This window comes from Trachurus japonicus, chromosome 4 (assembly GCF_045865225.1).
Source record: "Trachurus japonicus isolate A0001 chromosome 4, Traja_1.0".
NCBI classification, from domain to species: Eukaryota; Metazoa; Chordata; class Actinopteri; order Carangiformes; family Carangidae; genus Trachurus; species Trachurus japonicus.
Genome location: NC_140910.1, coordinates 5,723,336 through 5,744,899, shown reverse-complemented (window position 1 = coordinate 5,744,899; position 21,564 = coordinate 5,723,336). Strand labels below are relative to the sequence as shown.

General features: G+C 41.9%; 1 protein-coding gene across 1 annotated transcript in view; it reads right to left on the bottom strand.

Annotated features, from left to right (window-relative positions):
• Positions 1 to 21,564, bottom strand: part of szt2 (SZT2 subunit of KICSTOR complex) — a 94,882-nt gene that overhangs the window by 31,382 nt on the left and 41,936 nt on the right. Inside the window, exons 44-57 of the mRNA XM_085773520.1 lie at positions 20,717 to 20,819; positions 20,253 to 20,367; positions 19,171 to 19,258; positions 18,850 to 18,968; positions 18,576 to 18,740; positions 16,408 to 16,492; positions 12,123 to 12,173; positions 8,674 to 8,853; positions 7,063 to 7,254; positions 6,684 to 6,883; positions 4,923 to 5,089; positions 3,888 to 3,985; positions 3,376 to 3,508; positions 2,332 to 2,459 (exon numbers count right to left, since the gene is read on the bottom strand). Coding sequence (XP_085629646.1) covers positions 2,332 to 2,459; positions 3,376 to 3,508; positions 3,888 to 3,985; positions 4,923 to 5,089; positions 6,684 to 6,883; positions 7,063 to 7,254; positions 8,674 to 8,853; positions 12,123 to 12,173; positions 16,408 to 16,492; positions 18,576 to 18,740; positions 18,850 to 18,968; positions 19,171 to 19,258; positions 20,253 to 20,367; positions 20,717 to 20,819 — 1,824 coding nt within the window. The remainder of the gene's footprint in view (positions 1 to 2,331; positions 2,460 to 3,375; positions 3,509 to 3,887; positions 3,986 to 4,922; positions 5,090 to 6,683; positions 6,884 to 7,062; positions 7,255 to 8,673; positions 8,854 to 12,122; positions 12,174 to 16,407; positions 16,493 to 18,575; positions 18,741 to 18,849; positions 18,969 to 19,170; positions 19,259 to 20,252; positions 20,368 to 20,716; positions 20,820 to 21,564) is intronic.

Here is a 21,564-nt window from a genome sequence, read left to right as displayed (position 1 = left end):
CGACTTTGTGATAATATTAACTCTTAAGAGTTAGATGAGGAGGGAATGTGTTAATGTAAGGTCTATGTATTACTTATTCAAAGTTGACTCACTTAATCTAGCACCCGGTGTTAACTGGGCTTTATTTAAATGTTCAAGTGAATATTTATTTGTATGACTGTATACATTTTCAATCAATAGAGGACAAGAGATAAAGGGGTAGGGCCATGTGAGTGTTTACTACTTCCAACTCCTTTTCAAACATTGTTGTTGTTGTTGTTGTTGTCCTGTTTTGTCATTGGTGATAAATTATCTGTTCATCAAATCAAATAAAGTATAATTCCAAGTAATTAACTTGAGTACTTCTATTTTATGTTTCTTTTTCTTTTCTTTTGGTTTTACTTAACTACTGTACATGATCTGTTGCTAGATACTTTTCCTGTTGATAAAGCAGGAAATCTGCTACATGATGAACATTTTATTATTATTATTATGGATTATTGGGCCCATCAGTGTCTAAACTAGATAAAATTAGCTGTGCTTTAAGTAGCTGGAATATTAGCCATGTGTGTACATCCAAACCTGTCTGTCACTGGATCCATTGATAAAACAGGACAAAACAAGTCCTTTAACTTTTGGTACTTAAAGTCCTGATTTGTGAATTTCTACTACTTGTGAATACTAATTACTTCAAAATTGTGGTGTTGCTTCTTTTAGTGCAGGAAAAGATCTGGGTATGTCCTCCTGCACTCTTTAAGATGATAATACTGAAGCAGGGTTTTTTTAAAACTCAGCCACAGTTGTTTTATCCTTCATTTTGACACACACACCATAACACTGGAGGTGTATTTGATTGGTCACTGCAGAGCACGGTGTGTTGTGCTGTAAGGCAGCTTCCACATTTCCTGTTGAATGACTCTTGGTTGTTTGTATTTATAGCTAAAGTGAGGAGGCTGTGTAACCTGCACATGCTAACAGTATTAAGTCAAGTCAAACAACTGTATAAATATACAATATATAAATCAAGTTCAACAAAATATGGCACAGTCAGAGAGAGTCCTCTGGGTCAAGAAAATCCCTGGTACACAGCACAGTCACTTCAGTTAGTCTGATGATTCTTGATGCTGTGTTTAAAGACCGACAGCCTTCATGAAGCTGTTTCATCATCATGAAACCTCGACACTAGAGTGTTTATACATGGCTTAGACATCACCAGTCAGTTTAATTAAGACTGGTCTAGGGAGCAGGCCACAGCCAGATCAACTTAAATGTATCAGATATACAAAGTAGGTCACGGACCACGGTTGTTACATGATTTATGATGATTGGGATAATGGTTAATGAGCTAAACCCCCGTGAAGATATTTTTGTCTATGGTCATCATTGTCAACTGATCTCACTCAATTATATCAAGAGTATAGTAGAGAGAGTAGAGCTTCTTTAATGTCTCCTCAGAGATGATGACTTCCTCTTAAAGAAGTTTGTATGGAATCATTTAATGTTCTGTGTTGTTGCCTAGAGTGTTAATGCGACTCAGGCCAACGAAACCAGGCTTGGAAGCCTCATTAAAGAGGGCAGGAAGATTTCAGGGTGGGGGGGGGGTAAGACATATGGTCAAATAAAGGTCCTCCCTCCAGGAGAGTCAAGATCATCCTCTTGGACAGAGTTTGAAATGTTACCCTTGGTCATCAGCTCAGACTGCCCTTGTGACCAAGAGATAGAAGTTCACCTTTGTTCCTGCTCAGTTGTTATATAACAGATAGTATCCCTATTTGCACTACTTAGTTAACCTGTCCATGTTGAATTAACTCTTGCTCTGGCCATCACACCATACTGTGTGTTGATGTCCATTAGTATGGGTGCTACGTGTGTCCCTATATGTGTGTTTATGTAAAACCTGGCTGCAAATCAATTTCCCTGTGAGAGACAACAAAAATACTTTGAACGAACTGTAGGACCACAGTGTGGAGCCCGTTGATCTGGACTTGTCATGAGGGGTTAGGACTTTCAAACAGCCATTCACAGAAACATGTGTTTCAATGGTGTCTACGTGCTTCAGTTTAGTCTCATGACTCCCAGGTGATGGACATGTAACACTTCAAACACATTTGCTGTTGCAGTTGCCTTGAAATGTTAGTACCTCTGGGCTTCTACAGTACATGCAAGTTACATATTGGAAGCAAAGAATTAAACATAAGGATGAAGGTTTCTTTAGCAAAACTGACTGACTACTGATGAAGTTGCATCATGGACTGATAGGCATCCCTACTGTACACTCTAGTAAGCAGAGGATGAGCATCAAGGCAGTAAGTGACACTGGGAATATTCACACACACTGGTGGGACCAGTTACCTTGCTCTGTGCTACAATGCCACTGATGGAAGTTGCGGCCAATGAGAATGAAGCTCCTGGTGACGTCCGGCTGGCTGAGGTTCAGGACATGAGTGAATGGTACAAATGCGTCTCCTGATGGGGGGCAGCTAAAAGGGTTGAAGGATGGAGAGAAGCGTTATCAAGATGTCCATCTACAAAGAAAACACACAGTGCAGTGATGGACTGAAAGTTTAGTCTATCTGCTGTGGGGGACAAGCTAGTAAATAGCCGCAATGCCTGCCTAAGATCATTAAAGGGATATTTCAACATTTTGGCAATTTCACCTATTGCCATAATCCCTATAGTTTTAGGAGTAGGTTCATCACCTTTAATTGTCGTTGCAAGCTGTTTTTAGATCGGCGGGGCAGAGACGTGAGCAGCTCACAAAACGGTACTTTCACCTTTCCCTCAAAACTCATCAAATACACAATCCAACAACTCCAAAATGCTCTTGTGAAGAAGTTATGACCTGCACGTTCACCATGCTATGAAGTAATAACATATACATGAAGCAAATACTCTGAACTACGGTACTTGAGCTTTTGAAATCACTCCGCCCAGCAGCCGTGTCTGGAATGTAGTTTCCGGCTACGCATTTGCCTCTAAAACAACTCCATCTTGTAACGTTCTGTTATTATCTCATAGCGTGGTGAATGTGCAGGTCACAACTTGTCCACCAGAGCGTTTTGGAGTTGTTGCATTGTGTATTTGATGAGTTTGAGGAGGGACAGGCGAAATTACCGTACGCCTCCGTTGTGTTAGCTGAGCAGCTTGCGTCTGCCCTGCCGATCTAAAAACAGCTTGCACCGACAATTAAAGGTAATGAACCTACTAATAACACTATAGGAATTATGACAATAAGCAAATTTGCCAAAATGTTGAACTATCCCTTTAAGACCTGCAACACACAACAGCGATAAAAAGTAAATATCACGGCTTTAAGAGGAAGTGTCACTCTGCCATCATCAACAATGAATGAATCTCAACAATGAAGGGGGAACATTTCACACACAGAGAACTCACCTCTTCTTTTCAAAAGCCTTCACTGATGTATCACTGGCCAGGGAACTGACCAGGTTGACAATCTCTGCTAAGATGGAGGGAAGCAGGAAGTGTGAAGCTGTTTCAGCCGTGCACTGCTGGATGGAGGGGCAGCCTGGTGATCAGCCGTCCAATGAGAGAGAACCAGACAGAGAGTGAGGGGTATGCAGGAGGTAAAACATCATCAGGAGATTCAGTCTGTCAAATTTCGCCCCCATGACAAAATAAAAGCTGTGCAGGAACCATTCACCAAATTTTACTCTTCTGACCAATGAGAACTGATGTAATAATGTAATAATTCAGTAGTGATGTGATTATGTAGTGATGGCCATCGAGTTGTGAAGGGTTAGAGCATCGCCATCTGGACTGAATCACACAGCAGGGGCTCAATTGAAAACCTGCAGATCTCGCTTTACAACTAGAGAACTCAGCAGCATCTATGAACATCACTTTACAAGTTCAGAGTCTTTTTGAGCTTAACTGACAGAACTTACCAAGTTTAGCCATGAAGGTCATCCATGGATTGCAGGTGTCCTGGTAGACTGGGTGGAGAGTGCCCACGTCTCCCTCCTCCAAATGAGACACCTGCCTCCTACACAGACACAAGACATCCACACTAAATGACACAGACCAGAGCTGAACCTTGATAAGAGTTTACATATAATCATTACACTCAAGAGCTTACAGTCCTTCAGGTTGTTAGTCCAACTGAAAGAAAGACTTCTATTATTTTAGAGCAACTAAATTGATCTTTCTGATTTACTTATGGGATGATGCTGTTTGTGGAACTTTAAAGTGCTTTGTTAAAAATACACCAGATCAATGCCACACAGAATGGAACTGAGTAAACTGTTAAATTTGTATATGATGCATCTATTGAAACAGGAGGTACAAGATGCAGGACAATAAAAGTAGGATTGGGGCGCCATATAGCCCAGTGGGTTGAGCAGGCGCCTCAAATGCAGAGGCTGCAGTCCTCACTGCAGCAGGCCCCGGTTTGAATCCTGAATCTGGTGGCCCTTTGCTGCATGTCATTCCCTCTCTCACTGCCTCTTGATTTCCTGTCTCTCTCAACTGTACTGTCAAATAAAGGCAAAAGCCCCAAAAACATATGAAAAAAAAGAAAAACCTCAGAGAAAAATCTGAATAGACATTTAAAGAGGAAACAGAGACCTTCAGGTCAGATTTCTCTGATTTCACCTGCTCACACCAAACGGACGGAGAAACTAACTCCTGTCTAATTGGGATTTAAACCAGCTTTACATGTAATATTAATTTTTTTTTGGCATTTTTGAATTATAATATGAAAGAATGTGAAAACAGGTGTGAGTTAAAGACCAGGGTTTTTTTCTGCCTGAAAATCTGCCTCTGAATTTGTATTGCAGTCTGTAGGACAGCTGAATGGTTCTACCATCGCTCTGAGGCTCATTGTGCAAATCAACCTGGATGTGTGTAGAGACAAATGAGTGACCAGGAGAAAGACAGAGTTGATGTTACTGATGTAACACAGTGTGTGTTGTGTCCCACACCTCTGGGCCTGCTCCAGCTCCACAGCCACAGCCTTCTCCTGGCTCCACTGCTGCTTTATGGTCTCTGTCTTGTGTCTCCGTCTGGCCGGTCGGCCCTCCTCCCCTTTCTCCTGCACAATGTCATCGGTTGTCTTTGGGCTCCCGAGCTCTGACGAGTCTGGTTTACTCTGTGAGGACGGGGGAGGAATTCATTTAACAACCAATCGGACTTCATCAGATGGTCTCAGGTGATTCTCATCAAAACCATCTCCAACTCAGTGCTCAGTGAATTTTGCACCAGCTGGAGCATGTGATATGTTTCATAATGTATAAACGAATATATCAAAGTTCTGAAAGTATTTGGAAATGATATAGGTCAGTGGTTATTTCCAAGATGATAAGTAGATATTCCCAGTCATTTCATAACCCCATTACTGAAATGGTACATGTGCCACAACTAGCTCCCCCCAACAGACAACAACCTGTGGCACAGCTTTGTATAGTTTTTGATTATAATAAAAATAAAATAATGGAACAATAATGGAAAACAATAAGCTGGGAGGCACTGCTGCTGTATTGAATATGATGTCAGATTGAATATTTTCCTGGGTATTGGTATTGAGTTTGAAATGTTAGTATTGTGACAATCCTACAACTCTGTGAAGACACATTTGGCCACGACAAACACCAAAACAGCCAGAAACAACTAAAATGCAGGAGAATATGTGTAAAATGTCTTTGTACAGATTGAAAAGTCTGCGAAATTAAAATGATTTTCATTTTATAATCAGTTGTATTATGTTCTATATGACCACTTTTGGAAAAGGGGGTACTCGTGGTATGGCAAAAAGGCTCAGGGGGTACGCAAGACAAAAAAGATTGGGAACCACCAAGGGGGCAGTTGTCGGTCTGAGAAGTGAAGCTCACTTCCGCGTTCAAAAAACTGCAATCCCCTCGAATTCCTCTGGGGGCTGGTGTCAGAAGGGAGCATTCCCCATAGAGCCCCATGTTAAAATCGCCGACTTTACATCCTCAATTAACATGTTAAAAGCCTGGTGTCAGAACGTTTTTTTTTCTCAATCAATAGTTTCTACCCCCGCACACACTCTGAGGGGGGTGAATTTTTTTTTAACTCTACCGTTTTACTGTTATAAGGTTAAAACTCTGACCAATTAGGGCGCGGAAACGTTGAGTGACAGGTCCGAGCAGCTCCGTGAACAGCTGCTTCGAGGCCAGTGGGCGGGTTCTCGGCCGGCCAATCCAACATGGCGCTGTTCAGGCCGCCATATTTGAGTCACAAAAACGACTCCCCAAAACCAATGGGTGACGTCACGGATGCTACGTCCATTCTTTTTACAGTCTATGGGAACCACTGATGTAGGAATGCTCTGCTCACAAATCACACCTGAAAGATCTGAATCTATAACTGTCAACTCTCAGAGGGCTGGTTGTGACTAGTTATGGGTGTTTTTTTTTAAAACATGATTTTATCACATTTAAATATGTGTTTGTTTGTTTTTTTACTGTGGACCACCCAGACTCCATATATGAAGCATACAATCCAGTCAACAGCTGCCCCTTTAAACCCAACTAAAGCAGATTTTTACATCACTACTGATGAACAGACCAAAAAAACCTGAATAATATGAGCAGGTGGTTTCAGTTCTGATCATTTTCCAAAATAAAACTAGTGTTTATTTCACACAATAATATACATTCATATACAACACTATGTACATGACTTGGAATAAATGTTTATGTAAATGCTAATGTCCAACTGACCAGTATGTCCCAGAAACTCCGGCGGGTGCTCTTGCCAGTGGGTGTGGTGGACTCAGGTGTGCTGGTCCCCGTCACTTGGGTGCTCCCAAAAGCCTGGGTCAGGGTGATGGGAGAGGGGCTGGATTTAAAGACCCGGGAGCCACTGCGCTGCCTCGGGCTGTCCTTCACTTCCTTCACCTCAGGCAGAGGAATCAACAGACCTGGAAACACATAAACGTGAACCACAGTCCAGCTTTCTGTTCTTTTTGTCAGATAAGAACTACTACACAGAATATACTACACTCAAAGATCCATTTCTGAACAGTAAGTGGTTACAGAAATATCACTGTATGACATCGATAACACACACAGCCTGGAGGTAGATGAACCGAGGCCTCACCTTTAGCGTCGTCTTTCTGTGCTTTGGTTGCCGGCCACAGCACGCCCAGACACAGAGGATTTGGTAAGACTCTCAGTTCCATGACGACATCGCAGAGCGCATGGCGCAGCGCCCCCTGCAGTTTGTCACTCAGCTGTAGGGGGCTGATGTTGCCTTGTTCCCAGATGTCAAAGCGCACATACAGCTGTGGCTCTGTGAGAGGAAGAGAAGACACAACAGGACTCTGTTTTAATACTTTAATGTCACTGGCTGAGGAAAGAACAGAAGCTCAAACATAACATCACTGATTTAGTTCCTAAATGATACATTTGTATTTAGTTAATTTAGTTTTATAATAACAACCAATACAAAGATCAATAAAGACTTGTATTGTATACTGTACCATACTTGTACTGTATTGATGAACACACTTAAATATCACGATATTTCATTTAGCAATACTGTATTGATATTCAGGAACACTATATGGATTTTTTATTAACGATCTACATGCAGACATTGAGGGCGGTGGTTCATTTTGTGCTGCATTTCAAACTCATTCAGCCGCTGACTCCTTTCTAACTGAACAATGACATCTTGCAATAGTACAGGTCTGTGACTCATCACATGCTTCAGCGTTAGCTAACCGAAAAAAAAAAATCACAATATATGGTCTTGCTTATAGTATCGCAATATATCGTATCGTTGCTCCTGTATTGTAATACGTGTCATATTGCCCGATTCTTGCCAATACACACTTGTTTATCTGGTAGTAGTGATAATATCTTCCTGTGCAGATCATTGCCTTTGTGTACGTCAGCACAAAGTATGGTGACAAACTCACTCATATGCCATATATATTAATAACAATATAAAACAACACAATAATATTTTCCTCTATTATTCCTGTACCAACCCTGTCAGGTCAACTAATATAATTATATTTTATATCGATTCTATCCAATGTTTCCTACACTAATTCAGTAGCACACTGCCACTGCTAGATTATGAGCAATGTCATATACCAATGGGCACTTAATGATTTTACTGGGCAGTGTGAGATTCATGTCTCATTTAGCTTTAAACTTAAAGGGATAGTTGAACATTTTTAGAAAATTCTCCTATTGCCATAATCCCTATAGTCATAGCAGTAGGTTCATTATCTTTAATTATCAATGCATGTTGTTTTGAGATCGGCGGGGCAGAGACGTGAGCTGCTCAGTGAACACAATGGAGGTGAATGGTACAGGTCCCCTGCCCTCATCAAACTCATCAAATATACAATCCAACAAGTCCAAAAAGCTCTTGTGGACGAGTTGTGACCTGCATATTCACCACATTATGAAATAATCATGTATAATTATGTAACATTATGACAAATGAAGCAAATACTCTGAACTACTTGCGCATTTGAAATGGCGAATTAGCCAAAATGTTGAACTAAAGGTGAAAATAATAGAGTATCAGCTATTATTGTGCAATCTATGTTAATTTGACCTGGCACCTTTTGTGTGATGATTGTCAACTCTTAACCACCTACAGTGTTTTTAAGACCAGTCACCCACTAAGAACCAGCATCAACCATCAACAGAGGCCAAAACTAAGAGCCCAGAGCTGTGGATTAGGGTTTACCTGTTCCTGGACCGACAGCGGTGGAATTCACTTTAACCACAGTTGTTAGCTCATCAAAATGGTCTTGTTGAAGGGGGGTGGCACAGTCCTCGGACTTCTGCAGTGTGGCACAGTCCTGAGCTGGAACCTGAAGCGGGTGACCATGGGCATCCATGAATGAGAGGGTGATGCAGGCGATACCTGAGAGAGCAGGAGGACAGGTTGAAACCACATGGAGACTTCTGAAAAGCCTTTCAACTGAAATACGGTCAATGCATCAGTTAAGTTAACTTCACATTGGTACTGAATCAATTTCCTTAGCAGATGTAAAAAATGCAACATTTTGTATAAATTACCACAAGGTTCTATCTACTGTATCTATTATCTCATCAATCTGCACTGTAGAGCCTGATAGTGACATTGAAGAATCAGTTTGAACCCTCTGATGCTGCATCTCCTCACAACAGCTTTGCACAGAGACGTCGGTCACACTGTTGCCAGACCTATTCACTTTGACATGGCATTGGTTTATTAATGCGCACAATGAGTGAGCAACACCATGCATGCAGGGGGGGCGTGTGTCCTCTACTCGCAAGCAGCAGAGACAGCAAATACTAATGCAGTTCAGAAATCATTGCAAACACAACATGCTTCTTGTGCCACAACGGTGACACATATATCTTTTTCTAGAGCTGTTTCATTACACATAGCTGGAAGCTTAGCAACTGAAACATCTTTTGTTTTATGATATGTTTTTCTACATCTAAAAAAGAGGATATAATAGTACAGTAGATTTCAGAAGTTCACATTACATAATATATTTACAGGACCATGATGCCCATGATTTTATTCTACTGTGCTTTTATTAAAGGTCGCATATTATACAGTTTTTCACCCATTTCACATAAGTCTAAGTGGTCCAACCACATTGCGTTTGGAGCGTTTTGCCCCAAATCAAACTGTGGTTCTAAATCTCAGGTCTACTAAAACTCTAAAAGTGTCTCTCCAGGGCTCTCTTGAGAACGAGCCTTTTCTGTGTCTGCACCATGAAATGCAAATAAGGTGTAAACCACGTCTACCCCACCCCACTCACTGGGAGAGGGTGTGGTTTTCACTACCAGAACCATGTGCTCATATTGACATTGGCAACAATGGCTCGTCGGGATGCGGTTGCCATGTTTGTTTATCGTTCCGGGAAAAATCTCAGTTAGCTGCAGCTGCATTTCCAACTGGCCCGTTTGGGTACATAATCGCGAAAAAGCGAAGCAATCAATTAAGGGAGCGGAGAGACTTTTTTCACCTCCAGGCATTATGGAAAAGCCACGGGAACACATATAAATGCTACAAAACCAGTATAAAGTGGATTTTGCGTAATATGGGCCCTTTAAAATGATTTTATCTTTCCCTCTGGCCTCATGGTTTGGAAAGCTGTCTTGAAAGAGCAGGAATTAGATGGTCCATCAGCTGACTGACAAGTCACAGTTTATTCCAGCAACCACACCAGTCACATCCATAGCTGGCTGGATTCACGACTCCAACTCCTTGAACTGTGAATGTCAGCTCCTTCCTTCTGAATGAAGGTTCGTGGTCCCATAGTGCAGAACAAAAGGTACAAAGAGAGCTTTTGTTCCAGCAGAGTGCAGTGACCAAGAGGTCAAGGAACCTGTTGTATCAGACTCGGGCAGAGGATCCAACTTTTGTGTTATTGTTTGATGTATTTTTTAGCCACTTTCTATTAAATTGCCCCTTGAGGACAAATAAAGTGATTTGAATCTTGAATCTTGAATAACTACCAAGACAAGAGCGCCTGGACTTGTGGAAAACAAATGACAAGAAAACATTCCCAATATTCTCAACTGCAGATTTCATTGTTTGAGAGAGAGATAGAGGGGGGAACATCAAAGAATAATCAAAGTTTGAAACAAATCCTGTAGATTGGCTTAATACAACACATACCTGTTTTAAAGGTCAGAAAACAGTTTCCAGTATATGGAGGTAAGAATAAACTCACTGAGAGAAGACTGAAGGAAAACACCACACAAGAATCTGTTGGGCCTCATGCCGATCTGTGTGGCGCTTTCAGCTCAGAACATACACCATACACTAAGCCAGGAAGGACTCCATGGTTCATAGTGTGACCACGATGTTTCTAGGACAATGCTCTATGCAGATGACACCACGGTAGAGCTCTGTGGGAATGCCGTCCATAAAGAAGAAAACACTGTATCTACAGCAAAATACGGTGGAGGCTCAGTCTTTTTGTGGGGCTGCTTTGCTGTCTCTGGTGGTAGAGGCATAAACATATCAATGAGTCAGGAGTGAGGTCAAGATCTTGAATCTTTCACCAGAACAACAACCCAAAGCTCACATCCAGCAGCACAGAAAACAGCTGACAAGAGGAAGATGGACTGGTTTAAACCAAGGGGGGAGTTGTGGGTTTTACCAGTGAATACCACTTCCGCATTCAAAAAGCTGCAGTTCTCCGGTGGGCACTGGGGGCTGGGATTTACAGCTTAAAAAAACATATTTACAGCCTGGTACATTTTATTTTTTTGGTCTCTACCAATAGTTTTCACCTCCGTGAACACTGTGGGGGCGTTACATTGAGTGACAGGTTCGCAGACAGTTACCGGCCGTTAATTGGTTGCTTCAAGTTCAGTGGGCGGGTTCCTAACCGCCACACCTCTTCAAATATGGAAAGTAAACTCCCACTAAAATCCAAGATGGCGCAGTTCAAATGCCCGTAGTGGGAGCACAAAACAGACCCCCCCCAACCAATGGGTGACATCACAGGTGCTACGTCCATTCTTTTTACAGTCTATGGTTTAAACTGGTGGAGACAGTTGCAAAAAAGGACTACTGGTGTAAGAAACTTCTAAAAGGTTATAAGAAAAGTCCAGACACCAGAGGTTCTCCATCTAATGAATGATTAATGAAGGTTGCCAATGAATTTGTCTGTATTAAGTTACATATGTGTATCATTTCGCTACTGCAAATGTTTTATTTATTTATCTTCTTTTGTTCAGCAAGCTTGTGCAGTTTATGATATTCACATTACATTTACTACTTAAGATATTCTAAATTCTGTACTTGAATTATTCCAGCCAAGGCCATTTGTGTTGTACTTGTGTTACATTCTTCGAAGCAGGAGTCAGTGCAACAAAAGCCAGTCAACAAATCTACAGTAAGCTCGACAGCAGACAAACACTGGCTGAAAACACCAGCAATGCCACAGTTCATGCACCCAAGAGGGCCATGCCAACTTTAAAGGCAATTCAAAAATAAACACAATTTAATAAAAAAAATGTGCAGAGAGAAGCCTGAACTAAAGGAGGCGCAGAACTGCAAAATAAATACCATGAAGAATAAAAGGCTAGCAGCAGGGGACATGGGGCCAGCGGCAGCATGGGTTTCACTCAACACAATGGCTCTGATGGTGGTAATGGGCACAGGGAGACATGTGGTGGTACCTTTAAACTGAGAGGGTGGGAAGAGGTGCTGAACCAGCTCCGACATGGTACCTGGACCGACATTAGAGACACCAACAGGACAGCATTAGGGATGCACCAACATCATTTATTATTTATTCCAATTGACTCCAGGCAGGTGTGGCAGCTGGCAGGAAGTGTTTCCTCTTTGGTCCGAAGGCTGTCAGGACCCATGTAGTGTGGAGTCCACACGCATTTGTCTGAATAATATGATTTGTAATGAATAGAGAAGTTCCAGGTAGTGTTGTGGTATTTAAGACTGGACCAAGGTCAGGGTCAAGATCAAGGTCTTGGTCCTGTCTCAGAATGGACTATCTACCTTACCCTAACCCCTTTGGTCTTGGTCTTGACTTGGTCTTGGGTCAGGTAGTCTTGAATAAATGAAAAAAATAGCCAACTTTAAAAGCTCTTTAGCCAGCTTTTGGTAGTAACACAAAAAACACTCAATTTTACTTGACTGATGTACAGTAATGTGAAAACTCAGGTTCAGTCTGAGTGACAGAGCTGCTACAGATGATTCCCTCCACTAGGGCACAGAGTGAAACATAATTTGGGGTAATTCAAAGCAGACTCTTGCGCCGCAATTTTGGATGATATTTCTTTGATGCAGAGATCTAGATTAAAGCCTCATATTAACTACAGCTGAAATTGAAGCCATTTTTCTCCAGGAGAGAGGGTCTCACTGTAGTGTTACACTAATCACTTCAACCAAACACTTCAACCAAACACAACAGTAAAGAGTGGTTATCTGAGTGATAATAGCCTTTCTGTCAAACACTCTGGCCACTCTCCTCTGGCCCCTAACTGCTCACATCAACACAGAGCTCCTGCTCACCGGATGCTTTTGTTGTTATCTCCATTCTGAGTAAAAGCTCTTAATAAAATCCAGGAGGTAATCAGTTTGAGAAACACTCAACCAGCGTCTGACACCAATAGCCATGTCACAATCAATGTCTGAGGACATACTACTATGCTACTCATGTTTTGTAACATTCATTCTTTACATTGAAAACAAAACTGTGTTTCCCACTCTTCATGAAAATAGAATGTTTTTAGCTTCTATCATACTGATAACTGAAAATATTACTTTCAGGCATTGTACCTCATCTATTAAATATGAAATGAGGCTGAAAATCACAGGACATGTCTGTTCTGATGTTACAAGTCAGTGATCCTGAAATGTGTTTCTCTTCTATAATAGACATTCTACATCTGGGGGCAGAGCTCTGTGGGAAACAGTAGGGGAGAAACAGCTGGACAGGGAACCGGTCCAGCCGGATTTGATTTACCGGATTTGACACCGACAGAGCCAGGGTAGCATGTCGCAGGAGCAGAAGCAGGTCTGGAGCTGATCCTTCCATCTTATCACATGACATGTGGTGCGCTTGCTGCCTCCCAAAAAGTTGAGATCTTTCCTGTGTGCCGTGGACATGCATGAAAAAGCAGGTGTGACCCACCATCTGCATGCCGCTATAGCTGAACGGCCTCATGCACGCACACACGCTTCAACCAAGGTGACCGCTATATAGGCAGGGAAAGTCCTGGATATAAGGTGCAGGTTTGCCAAGTTACCAATCAAGTTTTCAAATGTATGTATGATTCATTAATCAGTCCTTCGAGAAAAATGCAGAGTATTTTTGTGATTGTTGCAGGCAAAAATTCTTGATTATGTGGTACGTTTTCTTAAAAAATGTGATGGAATATGCAGGATATTTATGCAATTTTATGCGATGAAAATACGTGAATTTGCAAAAATTGCGAGAATCTGTAAAAATTGTGGTTTGATGAATAAGGAAAAAAAAGTGATTCCGCCAACACTCTGTTCTCACTAGGCTACAACCTTAATGTAAAGAGTCATTTCTAACGACTTCCTATGATAAGCAAGCATACTACATCACAAAAAGTGGGATTATGAATTCATGCAGGCCCTGCATATTTTGCAGTGAAAGTGCAGTGTCTTTGAAAATATGCGGCCCCCCGCTTAACTGTGCGGACTTCGGCTGATTATGAATTATGCAATTGAGTTTTTCTGGAGGGACTGATTAATCCTTTGGTGAGCTACTGGGAAAGAGTCTGCAAGCTGCTGGTAGCTCACAAGCGACGTGTTGGAGACCCCTGCTCTAAACTCTACTAGAGGATAAGCATGCTGGATGAACCATGTGTCCCTTATGTGGGAATGATGACAGTGGAGTGCTCTGTGTAATGCATCACTCCAACATCTCCCATAGTTCAACAGGAATGATATCAGGGCATCATCAGTTACATCATCTTCATCAGGCATCAGTTACCCCTGATACCTGTGGAAGGGTAAACTGCCATCCTGAAAAGCCCCTTCCCGTCATCCAGGTGATCACTTGGTGTCCTCTCTCCCCCATGTTTCGATAAAACTGATCAGAAGATTGGATTATATGCGATCATTGATTATATGTGAGGCTACAACAGAATGCCCTGACTCTGATCCTAGTTTTGATATTTATGGATAAGATCTCAAGTTGCACCCAAGGTAAGGAGTGTGTCTGCTTCAGAAACCTCACAGAATTGCTGTCTGCAGATGATATAACTCTGTTGGCTTCGTCGGGATATGTCCTCCAGTGCCCAATGGGATGGTGTGTAAAGCAGCTGAGATGAGAGTCATCACCTCCAAGTCATGGTTCTCCGATGGAAAATGGTGGACTGCTGTATCTGGTTGGAGGTGAGCTACTGCCCAACGTGAAGGGATTCAAGTATCTTGGGGTCCTGATCATAAATGATGGTGAGATGGAGCAGGAGCCTGACAGACACATTGGCTCAGCATCAGATCTTCGATGCTGACTGTCCTCACTTATGACTATGACCTGAGATTTGGATACAGGCCCAACGTATGAGATCATGGAAGCAATCAGCTGAAATGAGCTTCCTCCTTACGGTGGCTGGGCTCAGAGGCAGGATGAAAAGCTGGACCATCCACAGGGAGCTCTGCATAGAGCCACTGTTCAATCACATCGAAAGGAGCCAGTTGAGATGGTTCAGGCCTCCATGATGCCTCCATGTGACATTAGTGTCCAATTCCATTCGTATCCAAGCAAATTGATATTGTGATGCTTTACAATCGATATATCACTAACTTAATTGATATGGAATTGAATTGGGACCTTGTGAATTGAAACCCTGTGACTCATCTCTACGTGAAACTGTTAGATTGTTCTTCAATTTGGCTTTATGGTTCAAGAACTAATGGAGAACCACAGCTCTGATGTAGCTTCACACTGCAGGACTTCATCCATAGCAGAGGTTCACTGAATTTATTATCCCTCCTTCATAATAAGGCATTTCCATCATCATAAAAAGAGCTTCTCAAAATATAATGTCCCCTTTTTACTGTCGCAGAAGAAGAAGAAACATGTAAAGACTTCTCCAACCATCAGAAAGTTCTGTGCAACTGTTGAACTGTTGTTCCTGGTGATTACAGTGTTTCCCATACATTCATTTATTTGTGGCAGCCCGCCACAAATAAATAACGTCCGCCACGAATAGATTTTTCGGCATGTTTGAGTAGCCATCTGACGCTGTCTGTGGAAAAAAATTGCGGCTTTGAGGGATGTAAACAGCCTAAGCAGCGGAACTTGCATCCGCTCTCATTCATGGCTGCCGTGGCGATGCAGAGACAGACACAACTACCGCAAAACAGGAGCAATTAAACTGAAAATCTTCAGATTCCTTCTTTTAGACCTAAAATGTTAGGAAAATACACCCCTGAGTTGAATCGAGAATCGTAACAACAAGCAGCCAAACAGTCCAGTGTAGCACCAGGACAAACTGTCTCTGTCCCTCTGTTGTTTCCTTAACCCTCACTTTCCTAACAAAGCAGAAACAGCAAATAACTCCCCCACATCACATCACACCTGCTACTAATTTAAGAGCAAGAGCAGGTAAGAAGGGGTTACCAGCTGCTCCCAGGATCTTACAGTTACATCATTTGCCAGCTGAGAGCAAAGGCTGAAAACAACACAAAGAGTTGAGGACTAGGGCTGCAATCAGTCATTATTTTGATTACTGATCACAGATCATTTAGTGTATTAAAAGTTCAATCACATCTTAGATAATAACGATATACTAAACACATGCTGAAAATGTTTTGTTAAATAGGACGCAGGACAGGCTTTGAATAATCAAAGTCCTAGCAACCGTCATCAAACAATCAGGGTCATCTTGTGACACACACACAAACACACTGACTCATTCATACACAAACACACTCTCACACACACAGGGAAGGTAGTGTGATTACCTTTCCCTCCAGTCCCCTGGCCTCCAGGTTTGTTGTAGAGGTAGATATCACCATCAGCCAAGTCACTGCTCATGTGGAAGTAGTGCTGTAGAGAGGGAGAGAGAACCAGATCACACAGGTCAGCATTGGTTTCATACTGTACATCACAATGAGACTTGTGAAAACAGCTGAGAGCCTCCCATATCTAGGATTTATTCTTTTTTTATCCCGATCATTCTAAGGTGTTGTGTATGTCACTGATGGTGCATTTCTGCTCTGCAGTCAGCAGAGGGCTCTCTTTACCTTTCTCAGTCAGTAACTCACTCACTCATCATTTCTTTGTGTTATCTTATGTGTGGATTAAACAAATCAGATAAAGAAAAATTGAGCTTCACTCTTTGACAGTGCTAATCTGTACTGGGGCGTTTTAGTTTTTCTTTTTTTTTAGTTTATATAGTTAATTTCTCTCAGAGACCATGTGCAAAATACATTAATCACATAAAGAGAAGAGGTGTTTGTACCAGATTTAGCTTAAGGCTAGTTTTGATCTGCAGTCCCTGAGCAGGTACAAACAACAGGATAAACATGCACATGCACACTCGCAATTTAAAATTCAATAAATATCAAAAAAGTTATGCCAATATGCAATTTTACAAAGAATGAATGGAATAATACAGTGTATTGAGATTAGTGCCGACAACACTGAGTACTTAAAGCAGATATCATCGGCACGGCCGTTTCGGCTAATGCTGTGTTCACGGCAGGCTTTTGAAACCGTAAGTTACAGCTTCAAGTCACAACTACGACTTGGTAGCGTTCCAGGTAACCCGTAGCTCGTGTTTTTACCGTCCTGTTGTCTGTGAAAGTTCCCTATAACGGCCACTCGTAACTTCCGACCCGTGAACTCGTACCAGATCGAACTGGTATGACTTCACAGGAAGGAAAAACACAAAGTACGAGTTTCCTTGAACGCACCATGAGTTAGCAGCCCCCGCCCTTGTCAGGCATCAATTGGTCCTCGTGCTACGTCACCACATTCACGCGCATCCCTTGGCTGCACACACAGCCCTTCATGCCGTTCTCTCCCCTCATTGGATAACACTTGTATCCCACAAGGAAAATTTTCTCCTCGGGTTACAGCAGAGCAGAGTGACGGAGAGACTCGTGTTTAGGCTGAAATACTTCATGTAAGTGATTGCTGACGGAAAATAGGACTATTTAGGACTTATATTAACAAAAACATTCCACTGATATCTGCTTTAAGATCAATTTCTTCACTTTGACTTCTTTGACAACAAACAATGCTTTTTAAAGCAGAAGTAAGTGATCCGGTCGTTTTAGCTAATGCTGCGTTCCAGGCAGGCTTTTGAAACCGTAAATTACGGCTTCAAGTCACGACTTACGACTTTGTAGCGTTCCAGGCAACCCACTCGTGTTTTTCCGACCTGTTTTACCGGTGAAAGTCACTATAACGGCCACTCGTAACTTCCGACCCGTGAACTCGTACCAGATCGAACTGGTACGACTTCACAGGTCGAAAAAACACCAGTTACGGGCTGCCTTGACGCACCATAACGTCTTGTCAGCTGATGGAGTTAGCAGCCCCCGCCCTCGTCATGGATCTATTGGTCCTCGTCCCTAAGTCACCACATTCAGGCGCATCCTTTGGCTGCACACACAGCTCTTCATGCCGTTCTCTCTCCTCATTGGATAAAACTTGTAGGATACGAGAAAAGTTTTCTCCTCGGCTCAGAGCAGAGCAGAGTGACTGACAGACCCGTGTTTCGGTCCAAACACTCTATGTACGTGATTGCTGTGGGAAGATATAACTATTTAAGACTTATATTAAACACAAAAATATCGCTTACTTCTACTTTAAAACCCTATAACTGGCGAGCTCTGCAGAAACTGTTGATGAACAATCAGCAGTTTTTTTTAACAGCAAAACTCCATCACCACAAATGTTAAACAGCAGTGGTTCATTACAGCCTGGCAGACTGCTAACCACAGTTGTTCATAAATCTAGTCTATCATGTCATTGCCTTTTTGTTGTGTGTCTGATGTAAATCAAAATTTAAAAAATGAAAAAGACCAAAAAAACAAGTTTAGTTTTATTTTTTCCAGACATTTAGTAAACAACATTAAAATGGCACATGTTCTGACTGATGTACTGTAGGTCTGGACTGTACCTTGAAATGGTGCGCAGTGTTGCTGTCCGTGTATTTGGGGACGTGCAGGAAGATGAGAAGATTCTGCCTGATGTAGTGAGCCACGGCCGACAGCCAGGGGAGACAGTACTTGGGGAGGCTGAAGTTCATCACCTCAGTGGCTGGAGATCCTGACGGCTGGATGAACTGAGCACACAACATTTGGTGAAGGCCAAGCTCTTTTAAGCTTTAGGGAAAGAAAAACATGCAGCTCAAGTCCATGTACAGAAACCACCAACCACTCCTCTCGCTTTACCTCCACGTCAGCTGGAGTCAACTTGCAGTTTCTGACCAGCATGACAGTGATGATGTCCAACGTGGTCTCATCCAGGCGCTTCCTCAGAACCTTGACCAGCTCGTCTGTGATCTCTGGACCTGAACGCAACAAATCCCTGTATCATCTTCCAGCTCTAAACACTCTGAACCTAGTGTGTTACCAGTTTTACCACAGTATAAACAAAGCCAGGTGTGCAAATGTGTGAAATCACATGTATTGACCTGGCTGGCCGCTAATAAAAGCTACGAAAAAAAAAGTAAAAAGACTGAAAACATGTTTCCATTCACCGTCCACTCATACCTGCGTTTCCCACTCCGTGCACCAGCAGCAGGATGTGCTTGTCCACTTGTCCAACCGGTCGAGAGCCCTCCAGAGACGACCTGGATCCCTGAGGACGGAGACATCAAAGTTGTTAACAGCTTGGTCACCGGTCCTCTGACAACACAGACCTGTCATCTTGGCCAACCTGCTCTTGTTTATTCACCAATGAGCTGTGCTGTGTGCACCACATCCACCAACAGCTTTAGTCTCACTGCAGCCAGCACCGAGCTTCCCCGCTCCATGTATATATGAATGATATGAACGGCAAATTCAGAGCTTACTAGAACACCTCAGTTTGTTGATGGGGGGGATTACTGATTAATGAAAAACATACTTTTGAACAAAATAATCGATTTACGTGAATAGATTACAGGAGAAGTTACACAATGTCCCTTTAAGTTTGAAGATATAGAAAACATACAAATAACAACGACCAAAGCAATAGCAAGTAATGTATAAGTGTACTATACAACAAAACAGTCAAAATAACTGAAAAAGCAGCAGTAGTAATGATCTTCAAGTTATTGTAACATTCTCATCCTCCAAAAATTCCAAAAAAAGGCTTCCATAATTTAACATCATATATAGTAAAAATGTATACTGTAGTTATGTATTTATACGGTTTTCTTTCACTATTCTTGAGTGTAAAGATAAAGATTATGTGCAGCTGTAGAAAGGAAAAAACGTAAATGAAAGGAAATGTATGTCATGTTGCTGCTGACAAAATATTAAAAAAAAAAAATTAGTTAAAAAAAAAATCCATCCTTGGACTTCAGCCATCATATTTATCCTCCTACTTGTCACGCCAACAGTGCAGTCATAGCCTGCGTATCCAGTCCTTTGTTCCCTGGAAACTTGTTCCAGTTTTTAGTAACTTAAAATCTGCTTCCACTTGACATTTTGATGTAAATGTTTTATGTATGTACTGTTTTTTATGTCTGTCAGTCTGGAACTAATTGTTGTATTATGTCTGTCTGAAACAGCTCTGTCTTGGAAATGAGAACCCGTGTCTCAATAAGATAACCTGTATTAATAAAGGTTTAATAAAAAATAAAACTCACCATGAGGTCCTCAGAGAGCAGCGGCTCCTGACTCCTGAAGAGCCCAATGGAGCGGGTCATGTGGAGGTTACCGTCCACGTCAGAGTACTTCCCTGTTAGTGACGTTTCACAAAGTCTGGGAAATGGAAAGATTAAACACAAGAACAAAGTCAAGTGTTTATGATTCTTTAGGAACAATGTCATTTTCTGACAGTCTCATGTGTCACCCAGTGATTATCATCTCATCTTTCTCTCTCTCTCTTGTATTCCATCTGAAAGCCACTTTCACAAACTTAAGAATGTTTCAGAGACTGTGTTGAATTGGTGCATCAAAATGACACTGCAGCAAGAAGAAACTTCAAACAGGCTAAACCGATGATATTTTATAAGATAAAAGCAACATGACAAGTAAAAAATAAACAAAGTAAAAATGCAGTAAAACAATTGACTAAAATACTAAGAAAATCATGAAGAGAGAGAGAGACCTGAGGTAGAAGACTGATTTAGTTGTTCTCTCTTGGTAGACGAACATGTTCTTCCTGTTGACCACACAGAAGGAGTTGAGCACGGAGCGCAGGGCCTGGATGGCTACGACAGGGAGACAGAGGACATGGTGAAAAGTTTGCTCTGTTGGTTTTAAAGGGATAGTTCAACATTTTGGCAAATCTGCCTATTGCCATAATCCCTATAGTCTGAGCTGTAGGTTTATTACCTGAAATTGTCGGTGCAAGCTGTTTTTAGATTAGCGGGGCAGAGACGTGAGCTCTGCACAGTGCGCTGTATTACAACCTTTCCCTCATCCAATACACAATCCAACAACTCCAAAACACTGGTGGACAAGTTGTGACCTGCACATAATAATGTAACGTTGCAAGACAGAGTTGTTTTTTGAGGCAAATGCAGAGACGGAACTAAATTCCAGACATGGCTGCTGGGCGGCGTGATTTCAAAAGTGCAAGTAGTTCTGAGTATTTGCTTCATGTGTCGTAATGTAACATAATTATACGTTATTATCTCATAACGTGGTGAATGTGCAGGTCACAACTTGTCCACAAGAGGGTTTTGGAGTTATTGGATAGTTTGATGAGGGAAACGTAGAAATACCATGAGCCTCCACTGCGTCAGCTGAGCAGCTCACGTCTCTGCCCCACCGATATAAAAACAGTTTGCACTGACAATTAAAGGTAATGAACCTACTCCTAATAAGGTTTACCGTTTATCTTAAAATAGCAATGTTATCTGTTTCATTACCATGGCAGCACACTCATATAGGGGCTTGATATATTACCTATTAAATATCATTTATTTTACTGCCTAAATAATGAGTGTATGT